Raw genomic sequence first — 13,950 nt, forward strand, 5'->3', positions numbered from 1 at the left:
TGAAACTGTGATGAATAACTTATCAGTACTTATCAGACTGAAAAGAGCACTGACTCGCGGGTGAATCAGGCTTTTCTTTTTCTCAAGGTTTCTGATCTGATGCAGAATTATACATCCTGGGATACAGATCTAGCTCTAGAAATTAATTTTTACCGTCATATTTTTGCCACCAGCCACCGGAATTTGTGGCATGTTGAGGGTCATATCGCTGTAGACTACAAAGACGGCTGTAATAAAAAGGCACATGGAAAGCACAGCTGTGGTCAGAGGCTTGTTTCAAGGGGGATGTAGTGTGTTTTTTTTGGTGCATTGTGAAAAAGGAAGGAGTGGGCTGCTGTACTAATGAACAAGCTTTGGGTACATTTGTACTGAAGTCTGCACAATTGTACGTTGCGAGTGGAGTGAGGGTGGCAAGTGTGTGAGGGTCTGTATGACGATATTCGCCCACTGCAGGCCTGTGCTGAGGCTAGTTAACACTGACTCAGCCACCCTACTTATGAAAACAAGTAGGAGTCCAGCATCGTGATGAGAAAACAGATTACAAACCCTCTCAGACCCTTTGACGGAGTATCTTGTAGTGTTTTAATTACAAACAATCACAAATGGCAGCAGTATTACACATCCGTAAGATTCACTATTTGTGGGTGTTTATTATTTACTGTATGTGTCTGAGGTTTTATTCTCTGTCACAAACCCGTTTTCCCATTACAGGTAGTCCAGCTGAGGCGTGTGGCCTTAAACCGGGAGACCGCATATTGTTCCTCAATGGCCTAGACATGAGGTGTGTTTATTTTTCTCATGTTTTGATGATGCTTTAAAAGTTGCATGTCAGTGTTATTACAGTAGATACTGTGGTAAATGTACAATTACTGTTCATTATTTCATATCACTTGAGGGGTAGATATTATTTCCCATTACATTATTAGCTTTGGCATCAAGCTTAATATACTTAAGAATTTAAGAAATTAAATGGCCTCAAAGTAGTTAAGTGATTTCTCAGAAATATAATCAAGTTAACCTAATGTGTAGCAATTTTACATTCCCAACCATTTTTTTTATTTATACTACTGTTCAAAAGTTTGGGGTCAGTAAGGTTTTTAAATAAATTAAGACTTTTATTCAGGAAGGATGGATTAAATTAATCAAAAGTGACAATAAATTATCCATTTATATTGTTACAAAATATTTATTTTTCAAATAAAGGTTTATTTGAACTTCCTATTCATAAAAGAAATTCAGAAAAAAATGCATCTTGGTTTCCTCAAAAATGTTAAGCTGCACAACTGTTTTTAACACTGATAATAATAAGAAATGCAACAAATCAGAATATTAGAATAATTTCTGGATCATGTGACACTGAAGACTGGAGTAATAGCTGCTGGAAATTCAGCTTTGATCATAGGAATAAATTACATTTTAAAATATATTAAAATAGTGATATTAATATGTATATATCATTTTAAAGTAGCCTTGGTGAGCATAAGAGACTTCTTTCAAAAACATAAAAAAAAAAATAGTTGTAAATATTACAAGTAGATGTAACTCAAATGTGCCATTTAAATAGTGTTTTAATTAAATCATTTCAATTGACTAAAACACAAATTAAACATTAATTGGGGCAGGGGGTTTTCATCTTCCAGCATGCTTGGTGTGCGGTTGGATGAGAATATGTGTATTTATTTAATAATATTTATTTTTCATATGTTCATTTGTTGGGAAAGACAAGTAAAACATACACCTTTTAGTACTCCATGTGATTGTTATATGAGGATTTGAAGGGAGGTATTTTGAGGGTTAACAATGCTGTTTTGAGTAAAGCTGTTAGTTAGGTCAGAAACAAGCTATTATTAAATTCACTGTATTCATAATTTCATATTATACATTTGTATTATGCATTCTGTCCCTTAACAAACCTTTGTTGATATAGGCCTAAATGTAAATCCCTTTCCTGCGGCCATGATTTAGCTGCTTCTTGGCTGTGTAGTTAATCTCAAGAGCACAGCAATTTACCCGACTACTGTAGATGCTCAAGTTCATGCTGCCTCTGGGGGACTGACAAACACTGAATTATAGCAATACATTTTTTTCCACCAACACCAAGTGTACATTTATAAGTATTACTTAAAAAAAATGCTACTTACACCCCATTTTGTCCCATATTATATAATCCCTCTCCGATCTCTAAACTAAAGCTTCTCTCACCAGTCTCACAGAACAGAAATCATATTATTAAGTCCATGAATCAACTGCGTTAAATGCAATAGGAAACATAATCTCATTGATCACATATTGAATATAATCAACCAACTAATTCCATTAATCAATATTAATAGATTAAATAAAGATTCATAGACATTTGTACATCTGTAAAGTTGTTTATAAGTAAATGGTTTATGTTTTAGATGCTGTTGGTACACCAATATTGTATGTTTTTGTGTCTATGCATGCAAACATAAGTAAACGTATGTGTGGTATAACCACACTGTAAAATACAAATACTAATGAGATCACTTTGTTAAAATAAATCAGTTAGGGTTAGATTCAAAAGATCTTTATATATGAGTTAATTAAACAATAATAATTTGTAAATTACAGTGACAATGAATGCCTATTAATGTATTAACAATCTAGAGGCTACAATATAAACTATGATTTAGCTATTTTGCAGGTGATTTATAAGTATTTTATTACAGTATGCATAAAGTATTATATAATGCCACCTAACATTATGTTATAGGATGTTATATTATTCAAGTTAATTAAATAATGAAAAATATAATTTAAGTTTGATTTGAACAAAACCTTCTCAGCTTTGTCTTGTCCACTAGACTATTGAAGAACAAATAGCTGCATCAATGCTAATAGTTAATTCATTATTTGTTCAAATTACACATGAATTCTATTCAATGCACATTTAGGAACTGCTCCCATGAGAAGGTGGTGTCCATGCTGCAGGGCAGTGGTGCCATGCCCTCTCTAGTGGTGGAAGAGGGCCCTGTAGACTATCCGCTGTCAGATACGGAGCCGGAGGAGACCCCCACCATCCAGCGCTCGCGTTCCCCGGCCCTCAGCTCCCTGCAGTGGGTGGCCGAGATCCTTCCTCCCAGCATCCGCGTGCACGGCCGTACCTTCAGCCAGCAACTTGAACACCTCCTCACCCTACAAGAAAGATACACCATTTGCAAAGCTCTGGAGACGTTCTTCCAGCACAGGTCAGGTCAAAATTCATAATGACTTGAGTGGGAGAAGAGGACACATGACTTAGTGTTATATTAGTTGAGGTTGGCAGCACTGAGATTAAAAACAGTCTTGTCTAAGTTGTTTTAGTACCAACTTCGACCCTAACAACAGTATTATGTATACAGGTCAAAAGCTTGGAATAATTAAGATTTTTTTTATGTTGTTGATAGAAAATTCTTATGCTCACCAAAGCTGCATTTATTTGATAAAAATAAAGTAACAACAGTAATATTGTGTAATATTATTACAATTTAGAATAACTGTTTTCTGTTGTAATTTGTATTTTAAAATGTGATTTATTTCTGTGATGGCAAAGCTGAATTTTCAGCATCATTACTCCTGTCTTCAGTGTCACATGATCCTTCAGAAATTATTCTAATATGCTGATTTTGTGCTCATGAAACATTTCTTATTATCAATGCTGAAAACAGTTTTTTTCTGCTAAATATTTTGTGTGTAAACTGTGATACACTGCCATTCAAAAGTTTGGGGTAAGTAAAAAAAAAAAAAAAAAAAAGAATAATAAGAATTAATAGTTTTATTCAGCGGGGATGCATTAAATGCATCAAACATGACAGTAAAGACAACTTTATAATTTTCCAAAAGGTTTATATTTCAAGTAAATGGTGTTCTTTTGAATACTGAATACCATCATGATTTCCACAAAAATGCAGCTAAAACTATTTTCAACATTGATAATAATTTGAACCAACATTAATAATTGAGCAGTAAATTGGCATATTAGTGTGATTTCTGAAGGATCATGTGACACTATAGACTGTAATGGCTGCTGAAAATTCAGCTTTGCCATCGCAGGAATAAATTACATTATACAATATACTAATATAGAAAAAAAAAAAATATTGTAATAATATTTCACAAATTACTGTTTTTACAGTATTTTTAATCAAATAAATGCAGCCTTGGTGAGCATAAGAGACTTCATAATCAAAGAATCATAATGTCACGGACGGATGATGATGATGATGATGATGAGGTGTAGAGCATGAAAATGCAGCCTGAATTTTATTTAACAAAAACAAATTAGCATAATCCAGATTTAAGGATAATCCAAACAGAAGAAGAGCAATGTAACAGCGTGCATCACACAAACAACAGCAAACAATGAGGAACTGAAACAGAGGGCATTATAAACATGTGAACAACTAAACTACTGAGGGGCAGGTGTGCTCTAATCAATCAAACAATGAATTACCATGACAACCAGTGACAAGCGGGAACATAGGAAATTAAGAGAAACAAACTAAAAGTCCTTGAACATGAAACCAAAACACAGACAAAACGTGACATAATTATTCCAAACTTAAATTTCTGTTAATTAGAGTAAAAGTAATTGTATTTAATAGGTATGACTTTACTAGTGACCAATGCAATTGTTTGTCCAAAAATATACAATGAGAAATGTGTTAACCAATTCTAGGCAACATAGCTAATTGACATTCATAGACTGTAACCATCTTTCTGTATGATTACAAATGTCATCGCACGCTTTTCCCACAGCGAGGGATTTTCTGCAGCTTGGCAGCGGCAAGGCAAATGTGAAAAGCATTCAAAAATAGCTTCAGCCTCAAGCATAAATAGATAGGCCTACTCATAATCAGAAACAATCTGTGGGTTCTTCCAAATTTAATAAATAACGCTCGCTGGTGCGACTGCTTGCTGAGAAAGCAGCCCAATTATTTCTAAAATGGCTTCCTCTGTTGCATGTAAACAGGAATGTGGACACGCTCATTGTAGATGTGTTTCCTGTGCTGGACACTCCTGCCAAGCAGCTGATTTGGCAGTTTATATACCAGCTGCTGACCTACGAGGAACAGGAACACTGCAAGAGCAAGATCGCCCGCTTCCTGGGCTTCAAGAGTGCAGGTTAGCCGTGAGTCCACGGTGTGAATGTCAACCCTCTAGTGGCTTTCTGTCCTGAATGCATTGTAATTGTTCATGTGTATTACTGCAGAACCAGAGATAGGTCCAGAAACACACAGACGGAGCAGCTCCATGAGAGTGTCAGGTACCTCTCACAAAAACAATGTGAGAGAGAGAAGCTCAGATGACTGCATTATCGGCACTCACCTTGGAATGGGTATGTCATTTTCCACTTGTCAGTGTGCAGTGTGGTTTTTGATCGATGAGCAGGGTGCAAAATGAACCTTTTCCACACTAAACATATACAAAAATAAGTATCTTATGCTCACTGCATGCGTTTATGCAAGGGTGCATTTATTTGATCAAAACATACAGTAATAATAATAAATTGACATGTTATTACAAAGTTTATGTTTAAAATGTAATTTTTTTTCCTGTGATGGCAAAGCTTTCAGCAGTCATTACTCTTCAGTGTCACATGATCCTTCAGATATCATTCTAATATGCTGATTTGGTGCTCAAGAAACATTTCTTATTATCATCAATGTTGAACACAGCTGTGCTGCTTAATATTTTTGTGGAAACCGTGACACGTATATTAAGGATTATTTGATAAATAGAAAGTTCAAAAGTATAATTTTTTATATACATTTATAAATAGATTTATTTGAAAAATGTTTTTACTTTCACTTTTGGTCAATTTAATGCATCTTTGCTGAATAAAAGCTTTAATTTCTCTCAACCTTTTGAATGGTAGTGTAATTTATTATTATTTTGATTTAATTGGAATTATTTAAGATTTTCCCCTTGCATACATGAGATAAGCTATTCTCAATCCCTCTATGAAACTACATACGTCACAAAAAAAGTCAAAACCGACATTTCAGTTGCTCACCAAAATCAGTTTTGATTCTCATTTGATGATTGTTCATTTTGGATCCTGCTGATAATATGATATAACTAATATAGTTTATATAGAATACTGTATCTGCTACGCATCGCTTCATTTTAACATTAGTTCAGCTATAGCCATGCCATTCTGTCACTCTAGTGGGGTAAACAAGCAGTCAGAACTCCTCTCAGTCATGTTTATGATTCACCAGCATCTATTTAATAGCTTTAAACTGCTTGCAAGCGCTGTACGCCTCTCAGCCGCCCCCCTTCCAGAGCTACTGCTAAAGCTCACTGCCCACAGTCTCTTTTTAGCTCCTAAAGGGCAGGGAGTTTTCAGTGCACATGCTCTGTTTCTGGACTGGCTCTCTCTGTGTCTCAGGAACATTCACTGACCCTGTGACTCCAGAAGAAAGACAGTGTGGGGATGGGACTTCCTTCCCAGAGTCCCCAGATCTCGACCACGTGGGTACCATTTACTGCTCATCCACAATTCATTGCACGGTCATCACTGCTATTATGAAATCATGCCTAGTATCATCTAACCACGCCCCAACCCGTAGATGTCAGGAGTGTACACGGAGCTTGGGAACGTCTATCCCGAGAAGAGCAACCAATCTCTCCAGAGTCACTCCTCACCCAGGGCTGTCGGCATGGGCCACGCTGAGAACAATACATACACTTTGTCTTTCTCGCATAATAACACAGGTATTCTGAGCTTACTCTGACATCCACAACTGACACATGGTGCCTCAGATAAAGAGACCCACATGCAGCCATGATTATGATGACAGATATTACGATATTGGCTGTGTAGGACCTGTGTGACCATTTGACACTAAATGTGCTTGCTTATGTAGATAATTTAAGATTTTAACACGGGGGTTTTCAAACTGGGTTCCAGGGAGCCGTAAGGGACTGCTAGGGTTTTTTTTTTTTTTTTTTACAGAAAAAAGAATTATAAAAAATGTCAAAGTTAACACACTAGCTTTTTAATTAAATATCTTTTATGCATAATTTATTTTACTATTAGCTTTATAAAGACTAGTTGGTTGTTATTAACCGTAATTATATTTGAAGATTATAAGTTGGCAGAAAAAAATTGAAAAAATATTTGTCGTGAAAATTATTATACAAAACTTTTAATTTTTAATCTTTCTCTTCAGAATTATACTCTAGTTCTAACATTAAAAGTGGGTTTTAAAAAAATGTCCAGATATCATTGTAATACAGTAGTTATTTTGCTTAAGTATAATAACAATATAAAAGATGGTTACAAGTACAAGTTCCTTACAAGTAGGGCCATGGAATCGACGAGTTTGAAAGTCCCTAATTTAAAGCTGCAGTCCGTAACTTTTTCGGGGTTAAAAATAATCCAAAATAATTTTTTGAGCAAGTACATAACCAGCCAGTGTTCAAAACTATGTGCTTGCCTTCGCTTGATTCAAAACGGTAAGCTTGTGGATTAATTCCATTAACTGGAATTAATGTTTTTAATTCCAGTGGTACTGGTGGATTTCCGCGGGAAATTCGAGCATGTCTTTGCATCTTTACGTCACATCTGCACATAAAGAAGGTGTCTCGGCTAGTAGGCTATATTGCGTGTGAGGATGTTGGAGGTGGAGATTAATAGCCTTTTCTCACAGCACTTGATATAATTAAACTTATTAATTTGATGGCAGATCCAGAAAGGTTCAAACAACAATCAGTGGACAATCAATTTGACAACTGGAGATTCACCCATTGTAAAATGCAAAAGACTTCGGACTTCGGAGTGGCTACAGAAAAAAAGAGACTGCAACTGGGCCCATGCGAAAACAAGGATAAATACCAGAAGGCCATTAAATATAGTCACGCAATGCTGATGTTGTTAACATTAAACATTTTGAGAACAAAGCATAATTTGCACGGTTTGACGTGATATGATAAGCGATCATGCCGAGGCACAACCCACGTAAAGTTGATAATTCCGCGAATAACTGCAATTGCAGATTTCGAACAGAGATGGCGACAAAGAGGAAAAACTACGGACCGCAGCTTTAATGTATGCATGTTTTAGTTCTTAGTTTTATGTAAATTGGAAACTTTTTAGAAAATTTAGTAATATCTCTCATAGTATTCCTGTGTACTATAAATGTTCCTCATGATTTTGTTCATTTTGCAGGGAGCCGTAAGTCAGGCCTCTCTCTTTCATGGACTGAACCCTTTCCTGGCTCTCAGTATGATCCTTACCAGCAGACTGTCGCTTCTCCAGACAGTGTGGAGTCTAATCCTTATGTTAGTTTGGATAGCCCCCCTGCCTCCCCCCTGCCTTCTGATGAACCTAGCCCTCTGCCCCAGCGTAGGAAGCTCTTCACCTTCTCACGCCCACCTCGCAGTCGAGACACCGACAAGTTCCTGGATGCTCTGAGCGAGCAGTTGGGCCACCGGGTCAATATCGTGGATGACTTTAAGGGAGGAGAGAATGACTATGAGGAGGTTAGTGTCAGACACAGAAAGAGTTTACTATTTATCAGCTAACTTAATGTCACAAAAATATATGTAAATTATTATACACAAAATGCGCATTTTATTTTATGTTATGCATTTATTTATTTTTATTTTATTTTTTAAACATCTTGTCCTATGTAGGTATAGCGAGTCACATTTCCTTTTGTATATTTTTAATAATTTATTTTATTTTATTATTTAAATCTCTTGTCCTATGTAGGGTCACCTATTTTATTTAATTTCATTATCATTGGCAGTCGTGGCCTAATGGTTAGGGAGTCAGACTGGTAACCCGAAGTTTGTGGGTTCGATTTTCAATACTGGCAGGAAATGACTGAAGTGCCCTTAAGCAAGGCCTCTAATCGCTCCTCTTATTTTATTTTATTTTATTTTTATTTTTATTTCTATTATTTTTTATTTTATTTTATTTTTTAAATCCCTTGTCTTATGTAGGGTCACATTTCAGATTTTATTTTAAATTGTTTTTGGAAGAGCATTATATACATTTATGTACCATGTTGTTTTTTTAAGCCCTAATTGTCTTTGTGACACTGCCAGATGAGTTTCCAGGATGAACAGGAAGTGAATATGCCTCATGAGTTAAGCAGTGCCAGCAGTGAAGATAACAGCTGCAGCGATGATTCCACCTCAGTCACCTATTCCTCAGGCTCTGACCACATCCCCCCTCCACCCCAGAGTCCTCCGCCCCCGCCACCACCTCTCCAGTTCACCGACCCGCCCTCGCCCCTCCCCCTCACCCCGGAGCACTTGCCCCAACCTCCTCCAGCCTTCCAGCACCACCCGATAATAGTCCCGCCCCCACCACCACCTCGCCCCTTCCTCACTAACCGCCCCTTGTTACACAAAGTGCTGCCCACCAGTGAGGAGCTCAGGGCTCAGCGCACCCTTGTCCGACGCTCCTCTCCCCAGCCCAGCCCTCAGTCTGTTCTCCAGCTGCACCAACCAAAGGCTCATCCCATCCTACAATCATCCCCGCACACCTCCCCTCAACCCCCACATCCAAGCGCACATCACACTCACCTACGACATCACACCCAGTCCATCTACCAGAGCCAGCAGACCTCTGCTCCCAGAAGCTCCCCGAGCCTAACCAAACAAAAGAGCCTCCATTCCCAATCTTCCCAGCAAAGCTTTGAAAGCACACTCTCAAGCAAGGTACCCCCACCACCGCCACCTCCTCTACCCCCACCTTGTGATCCACCACCTTTGCCCAAATCCAGTCCGAAAGCCTCTGACAACAACCACATGAGCGTGAAAAGACTGCGCTGGGAGCAGGTGGAGAACTCTGAAGGAACTATCTGGGGACAGGTTGGTGGTGATGCATAACAACCACAGTGCACATCAGAATTGAATGTTTAAGTGAAAGTGGAAGTCATGTGATGATGCATTACTGAGTGGATATGTCTGTTTGTTAGCTTGGAGATGATCCTGACTATCATAAACTCAGTGACATGGTCAAGTACCTGGATCTGGATCTGTACTTCGGCACACAGAGGAATTCCAGTAAGGTTTCTTTTCTTTTTTTTTATATGCGGCTCAATGTGATATTGCATGTACATATCATCATCCCCTGTCATGCAGTGCTATGAAAAAGTGTTTGCCCCTGACTGTTTCTCTGTGTTTTTACACTGAATGTCATCAGATCGTCAACCAAAATATTTGAATTTTTAAAAAGTTGTCTTCATGAACAAAAAAAATAAAAAAATTAATTACTTAAATGCAGTTATTTGAGTGTTACAGAACACTGTGAAAGAATTTTGGTAAATTATGAAAATAATTTCAAGGAATAAAATAATTTTATAATTCATAAAAAAATTATTTAAGAATTTAAGAATATATAATTATTTCATGTAACGTTAATTTATGAATCTATTAATTTATTATGTATTTTATTCTAATAATACAGTTTATTACAAAAGTTTGGGGTCGGTAAGATTTTTAAATGTTTTTGAAAGAAATCTTTTATGCTCAATAAAAAAAAAACTGTTTTCTATTTTAATATATTTTAAAATGTAATTTATTCCTGTGATGTCAACTCAGGCATCACAATCACTTCAAGAAACATTTATTATTATAAATTATATTTTCAATATATATAAGTTCAAAAGAACATAATTTTTTTTTGAAATATAAATATTTTGTAACATTTTAAATGTCTTTACTGTCACTTTTGATCAATGTATAGCATCCTTGCTGAATAAAAGTATTTATTTAAAAAAAAGCCCAAAACCCAAACTTTTACATGGTTTTGAATGGTAGATATACAGTATCATCATGTATGATGATTTAATAATATAATATAATATATTAAAAAAATTATATGTACTACCAAAATAAATTTCAACCACATAAAATGGGGCAAAGACTTTTTTATAAAGAATTAATATGTAACATCTCATCAGTCTGTATATTGCTGTCTTCATCCACATGTACATCCTTTTTGTAGCTTTTCATTTTGCTGCTAAAAATGAACTCAATTACCTTGTCTATTTTTGTACTTTTCAGCTCATCTCTCATGGAGAGCTATGTCTCTCAGATCCCATCATTCCCATCCAGTTACTGGCATCACACAGCCTCTTTTCATTCTCATAACCCTCCATATATTGTTTCCACTACTGGTGCAAGGAGAGCACATCCTTACATTGTTATTAAATGTGTCAGTCTCTCTTCCAGAGCCCACTTTCCTGCCCGAGAACTTTAAAAAGAAAGACGTGGTTGAGATTCTCTCCCATAAGAAGGCCTACAACGCTTGTGAGTATAAGTAGGGTTGTGTTGGAGTGCAATCATCTAGATTGAGCTCTGGGTTGAGTCAGGTTTGTTGTTTCGTGTGACGTAATGTGTAGGAGTGGGTTAAAGAGGTGGTGTAGGTATTTGCTGCTGTAGCAACTGTGTGGAGAATTTTCCCATTGAGAAGGTAAAGAATCCATGTCTTATTAAAGGGATAGTTCACCCAAAAATGAAAATTATCCCATAATTTACTCACCCTCAAGCCATCCTAGTTGTACTGTATATGACTTTCTTCTTTCAGCCGGAGTTATATTAAAAAATATCTTTGCTCATCCAAGCTTTATAATGGGAGTGAATGGTACCTTAGATTTTGGAGCCCAAAAAAGTGCATCCATCTATCATAAAAGTAATTAATATGACTCCAGGGTGTTAATAAAGGCCTTCTGAAGCAAAGCAATGCGTTTTTGTAAGAAAAATGTATATTTATAACTTGGTTTATTCACTGGCTTCATTGGGTCAGAGGTCACTCTTCCGCCAGAACTAGACTCGCATACAGCCGTTACCAAAAGCCAGTGATTATAGTTTATAAAGTTATAAATATGGATATTTTTCTTACAAAAACGCATCACTTCACTTTAGAAGGTCTGCATTAACCTCCTGGAGCCGCATGGATTACTTTTATTATGGATGGATGGATGCGCTTTTTGGATCTTCAAAAACTCAAGCTCTACTCACTCACATTATAAAGCTTGGAGGAGCCAGGATATTTTTTTAATATAACTCCGATTTTGTTTGGCTGAAACCAGAAAGTCATATAAACCTAGGATGGCTTGAGGGTGAATAAATTATGGGATAATTTGAATTTTTGGGTGAACTAACCCTTTAAATCTGGCTGCCCTGTTCAGCTATCCTCATAGCGCATCTGAAGCTGTCCCCGAAAGAACTGCGGGAAATCCTCATGACCATGAGCACCGAGCGCCTGGAACCCGCACACATTAAACAACTGCTGCTCTATGCTCCCGACGACGAGGAGGTCAAACAGTTTCTGCATTACGACAAGGACCCCGCCAAGCTCAGTGAGCCCGACCAGTTCGTCCTACAGGTGCTTTTACCTCAGACCAACGCTGCTTTACCTGAGTTCTGTAATTAATGTAAATAATAATTGATTCTTATGGGCTTTTTCTACAGATGCTACTAGTTCCTGAGTATAAAACCAGACTTAGGAGTCTACTTTTTAAGACCACTGTGCAGGAGAAAACAGAAGAAATGAGAGCCGCATACGAATGCATATACAAAGCCTCATTAGAGCTCAAAAACAGCAAGAGGTTGGCCAAGATCCTGGAGGTAAAACACTTATTTCAGCAGATATGCCACTAATAATGAATTATAAGTGTTAAATAAATCCTGGATCTTATGCAAAGGAGTTGGTGTTTCTGAGCCATTCATTTTTAAACATTTGCTATCTTAAATATAAATATTAATCTTACAATATGCACTGTTTTTAGTTTGTTTTAGCAATGGGAAATTATCTCAATAATGGTCAGCCCAAGACGAATAAAACAACAGGATTCAAAATTAATTTTCTTACTGAGGTATGTTTGTTTTATTAAACATTGTTCATATTATATATATACATTTTTTTTTTTTTTTTTACATTTCTCCTAATTATTAATTTAAATACCCCCCAGCTAAACACAACTAAAACAGTTGATGGAAAGTCGACCTTCCTCCATATTCTTGCCAAATCACTATGCCAACACTTCCCAGAACTCCTCGGCTTCTCCAGGGACCTCATAACAGTGCCACTAGCTGCCAAAGGTAAGCTGTCAGTATAATGTCCTATTCGATTTTTGTATATACACTGCTGTTCAAAACTTTGGGGTTGTTAAAATTTTCAAAGGGGACCTATTATGCCCTTTTTCAAAGTCTTACCCTGTAGCCCAAGACTGGTCACCCACTGAAGCTAAGCAGGGTTGAGCCTGGTTAGTACCTGGATGGGAGACCTCCTGAGAAAACCAGGTTGTTGCTGGAAGAGGTGTTAGTGAGGCCAGCAGGGGGTGCTCACCCTGTGGTCTGTGTGGGTCCTAACGCCCCAGTGTAGTGATGGGGACACAATACTGTCAAAGAGCACCGTCCTTCGGATGAGACCGAGGTCCTGACTCGCTGTGGTCACAAAAAATTCCAATCTTTGAAAGAGTAGGGGTGTAACCCCGGCATCCTGGCCAAATTTGCCCATTGGCCTCTGTCCATCATGGCCTCCTAATAATCCCCATATATATATATATATATATATATATATATATACTAATTCAGCTTCATCACTGTCTCCTCTCCTCCAATAAGCCGGTGTGTGGTGGGCGTTCTGTTGCAATATGGCTGCTGTCGCATCATCCAGGTGGATGCTGCACATTGGTGGTGGTTGAGGAGATTCCCCAGTTCCATATGTAGAGCGCTTTGAGTGCCGAGAAAAGCGCTATATAAATGTAATGAATTATTATTATTACTATTGACTCAAGAAACCAGTTTGAGATGATTTGGGCTCTGTGACATGGTCTGTTATCCTGCTGGAAGTAGCCACTTAAATTACCTTTCTTCCCAATTATGATGCTCAATTTGAACTTTAGCAGATTGTCTTGACCATGTCTACATGGCCAAAATACATCAAGTTGCTTTACATTTTGAAAACAGTTGTGCTGC

General features: G+C 37.2%; 1 protein-coding gene across 5 annotated transcripts in view; it reads left to right on the forward strand.

The window, feature by feature from the left end:
• Positions 1-13,950, forward strand: part of grid2ipb (glutamate receptor, ionotropic, delta 2 (Grid2) interacting protein, b) — a 33,879-nt gene that overhangs the window by 14,316 nt on the left and 5,613 nt on the right. For 2 of the 5 annotated variants that reach the window (XM_079851413.1, XM_079851412.1), the window contains exons 7-20: positions 712-781; positions 2,919-3,212; positions 4,976-5,127; positions 5,216-5,341; positions 6,398-6,480; positions 6,579-6,723; positions 8,180-8,493; positions 9,064-9,834; positions 9,942-10,029; positions 11,032-11,277; positions 12,159-12,355; positions 12,442-12,597; positions 12,759-12,845; positions 12,942-13,071. In XM_079851413.1, coding sequence (XP_079707539.1) covers positions 712-781; positions 2,919-3,212; positions 4,976-5,127; positions 5,216-5,341; positions 6,398-6,480; positions 6,579-6,723; positions 8,180-8,493; positions 9,064-9,834; positions 9,942-10,029; positions 11,032-11,277; positions 12,159-12,355; positions 12,442-12,597; positions 12,759-12,845; positions 12,942-13,071 — 2,859 coding nt within the window. The remainder of the gene's footprint in view (positions 1-711; positions 782-2,918; positions 3,213-4,975; positions 5,128-5,215; positions 5,342-6,397; positions 6,481-6,578; positions 6,724-8,179; positions 8,494-9,063; positions 9,835-9,941; positions 10,030-11,031; positions 11,278-12,158; positions 12,356-12,441; positions 12,598-12,758; positions 12,846-12,941; positions 13,072-13,950) is intronic. The other 3 variants (XM_079851414.1, XM_079851415.1, XM_079851416.1) reach the window with 3 other exon arrangements.

This window comes from Squalius cephalus, assembly GCF_949319135.1.
Source record: "Squalius cephalus genome assembly, chromosome: 19".
Taxonomy (NCBI): domain Eukaryota; kingdom Metazoa; phylum Chordata; class Actinopteri; order Cypriniformes; family Leuciscidae; genus Squalius; species Squalius cephalus.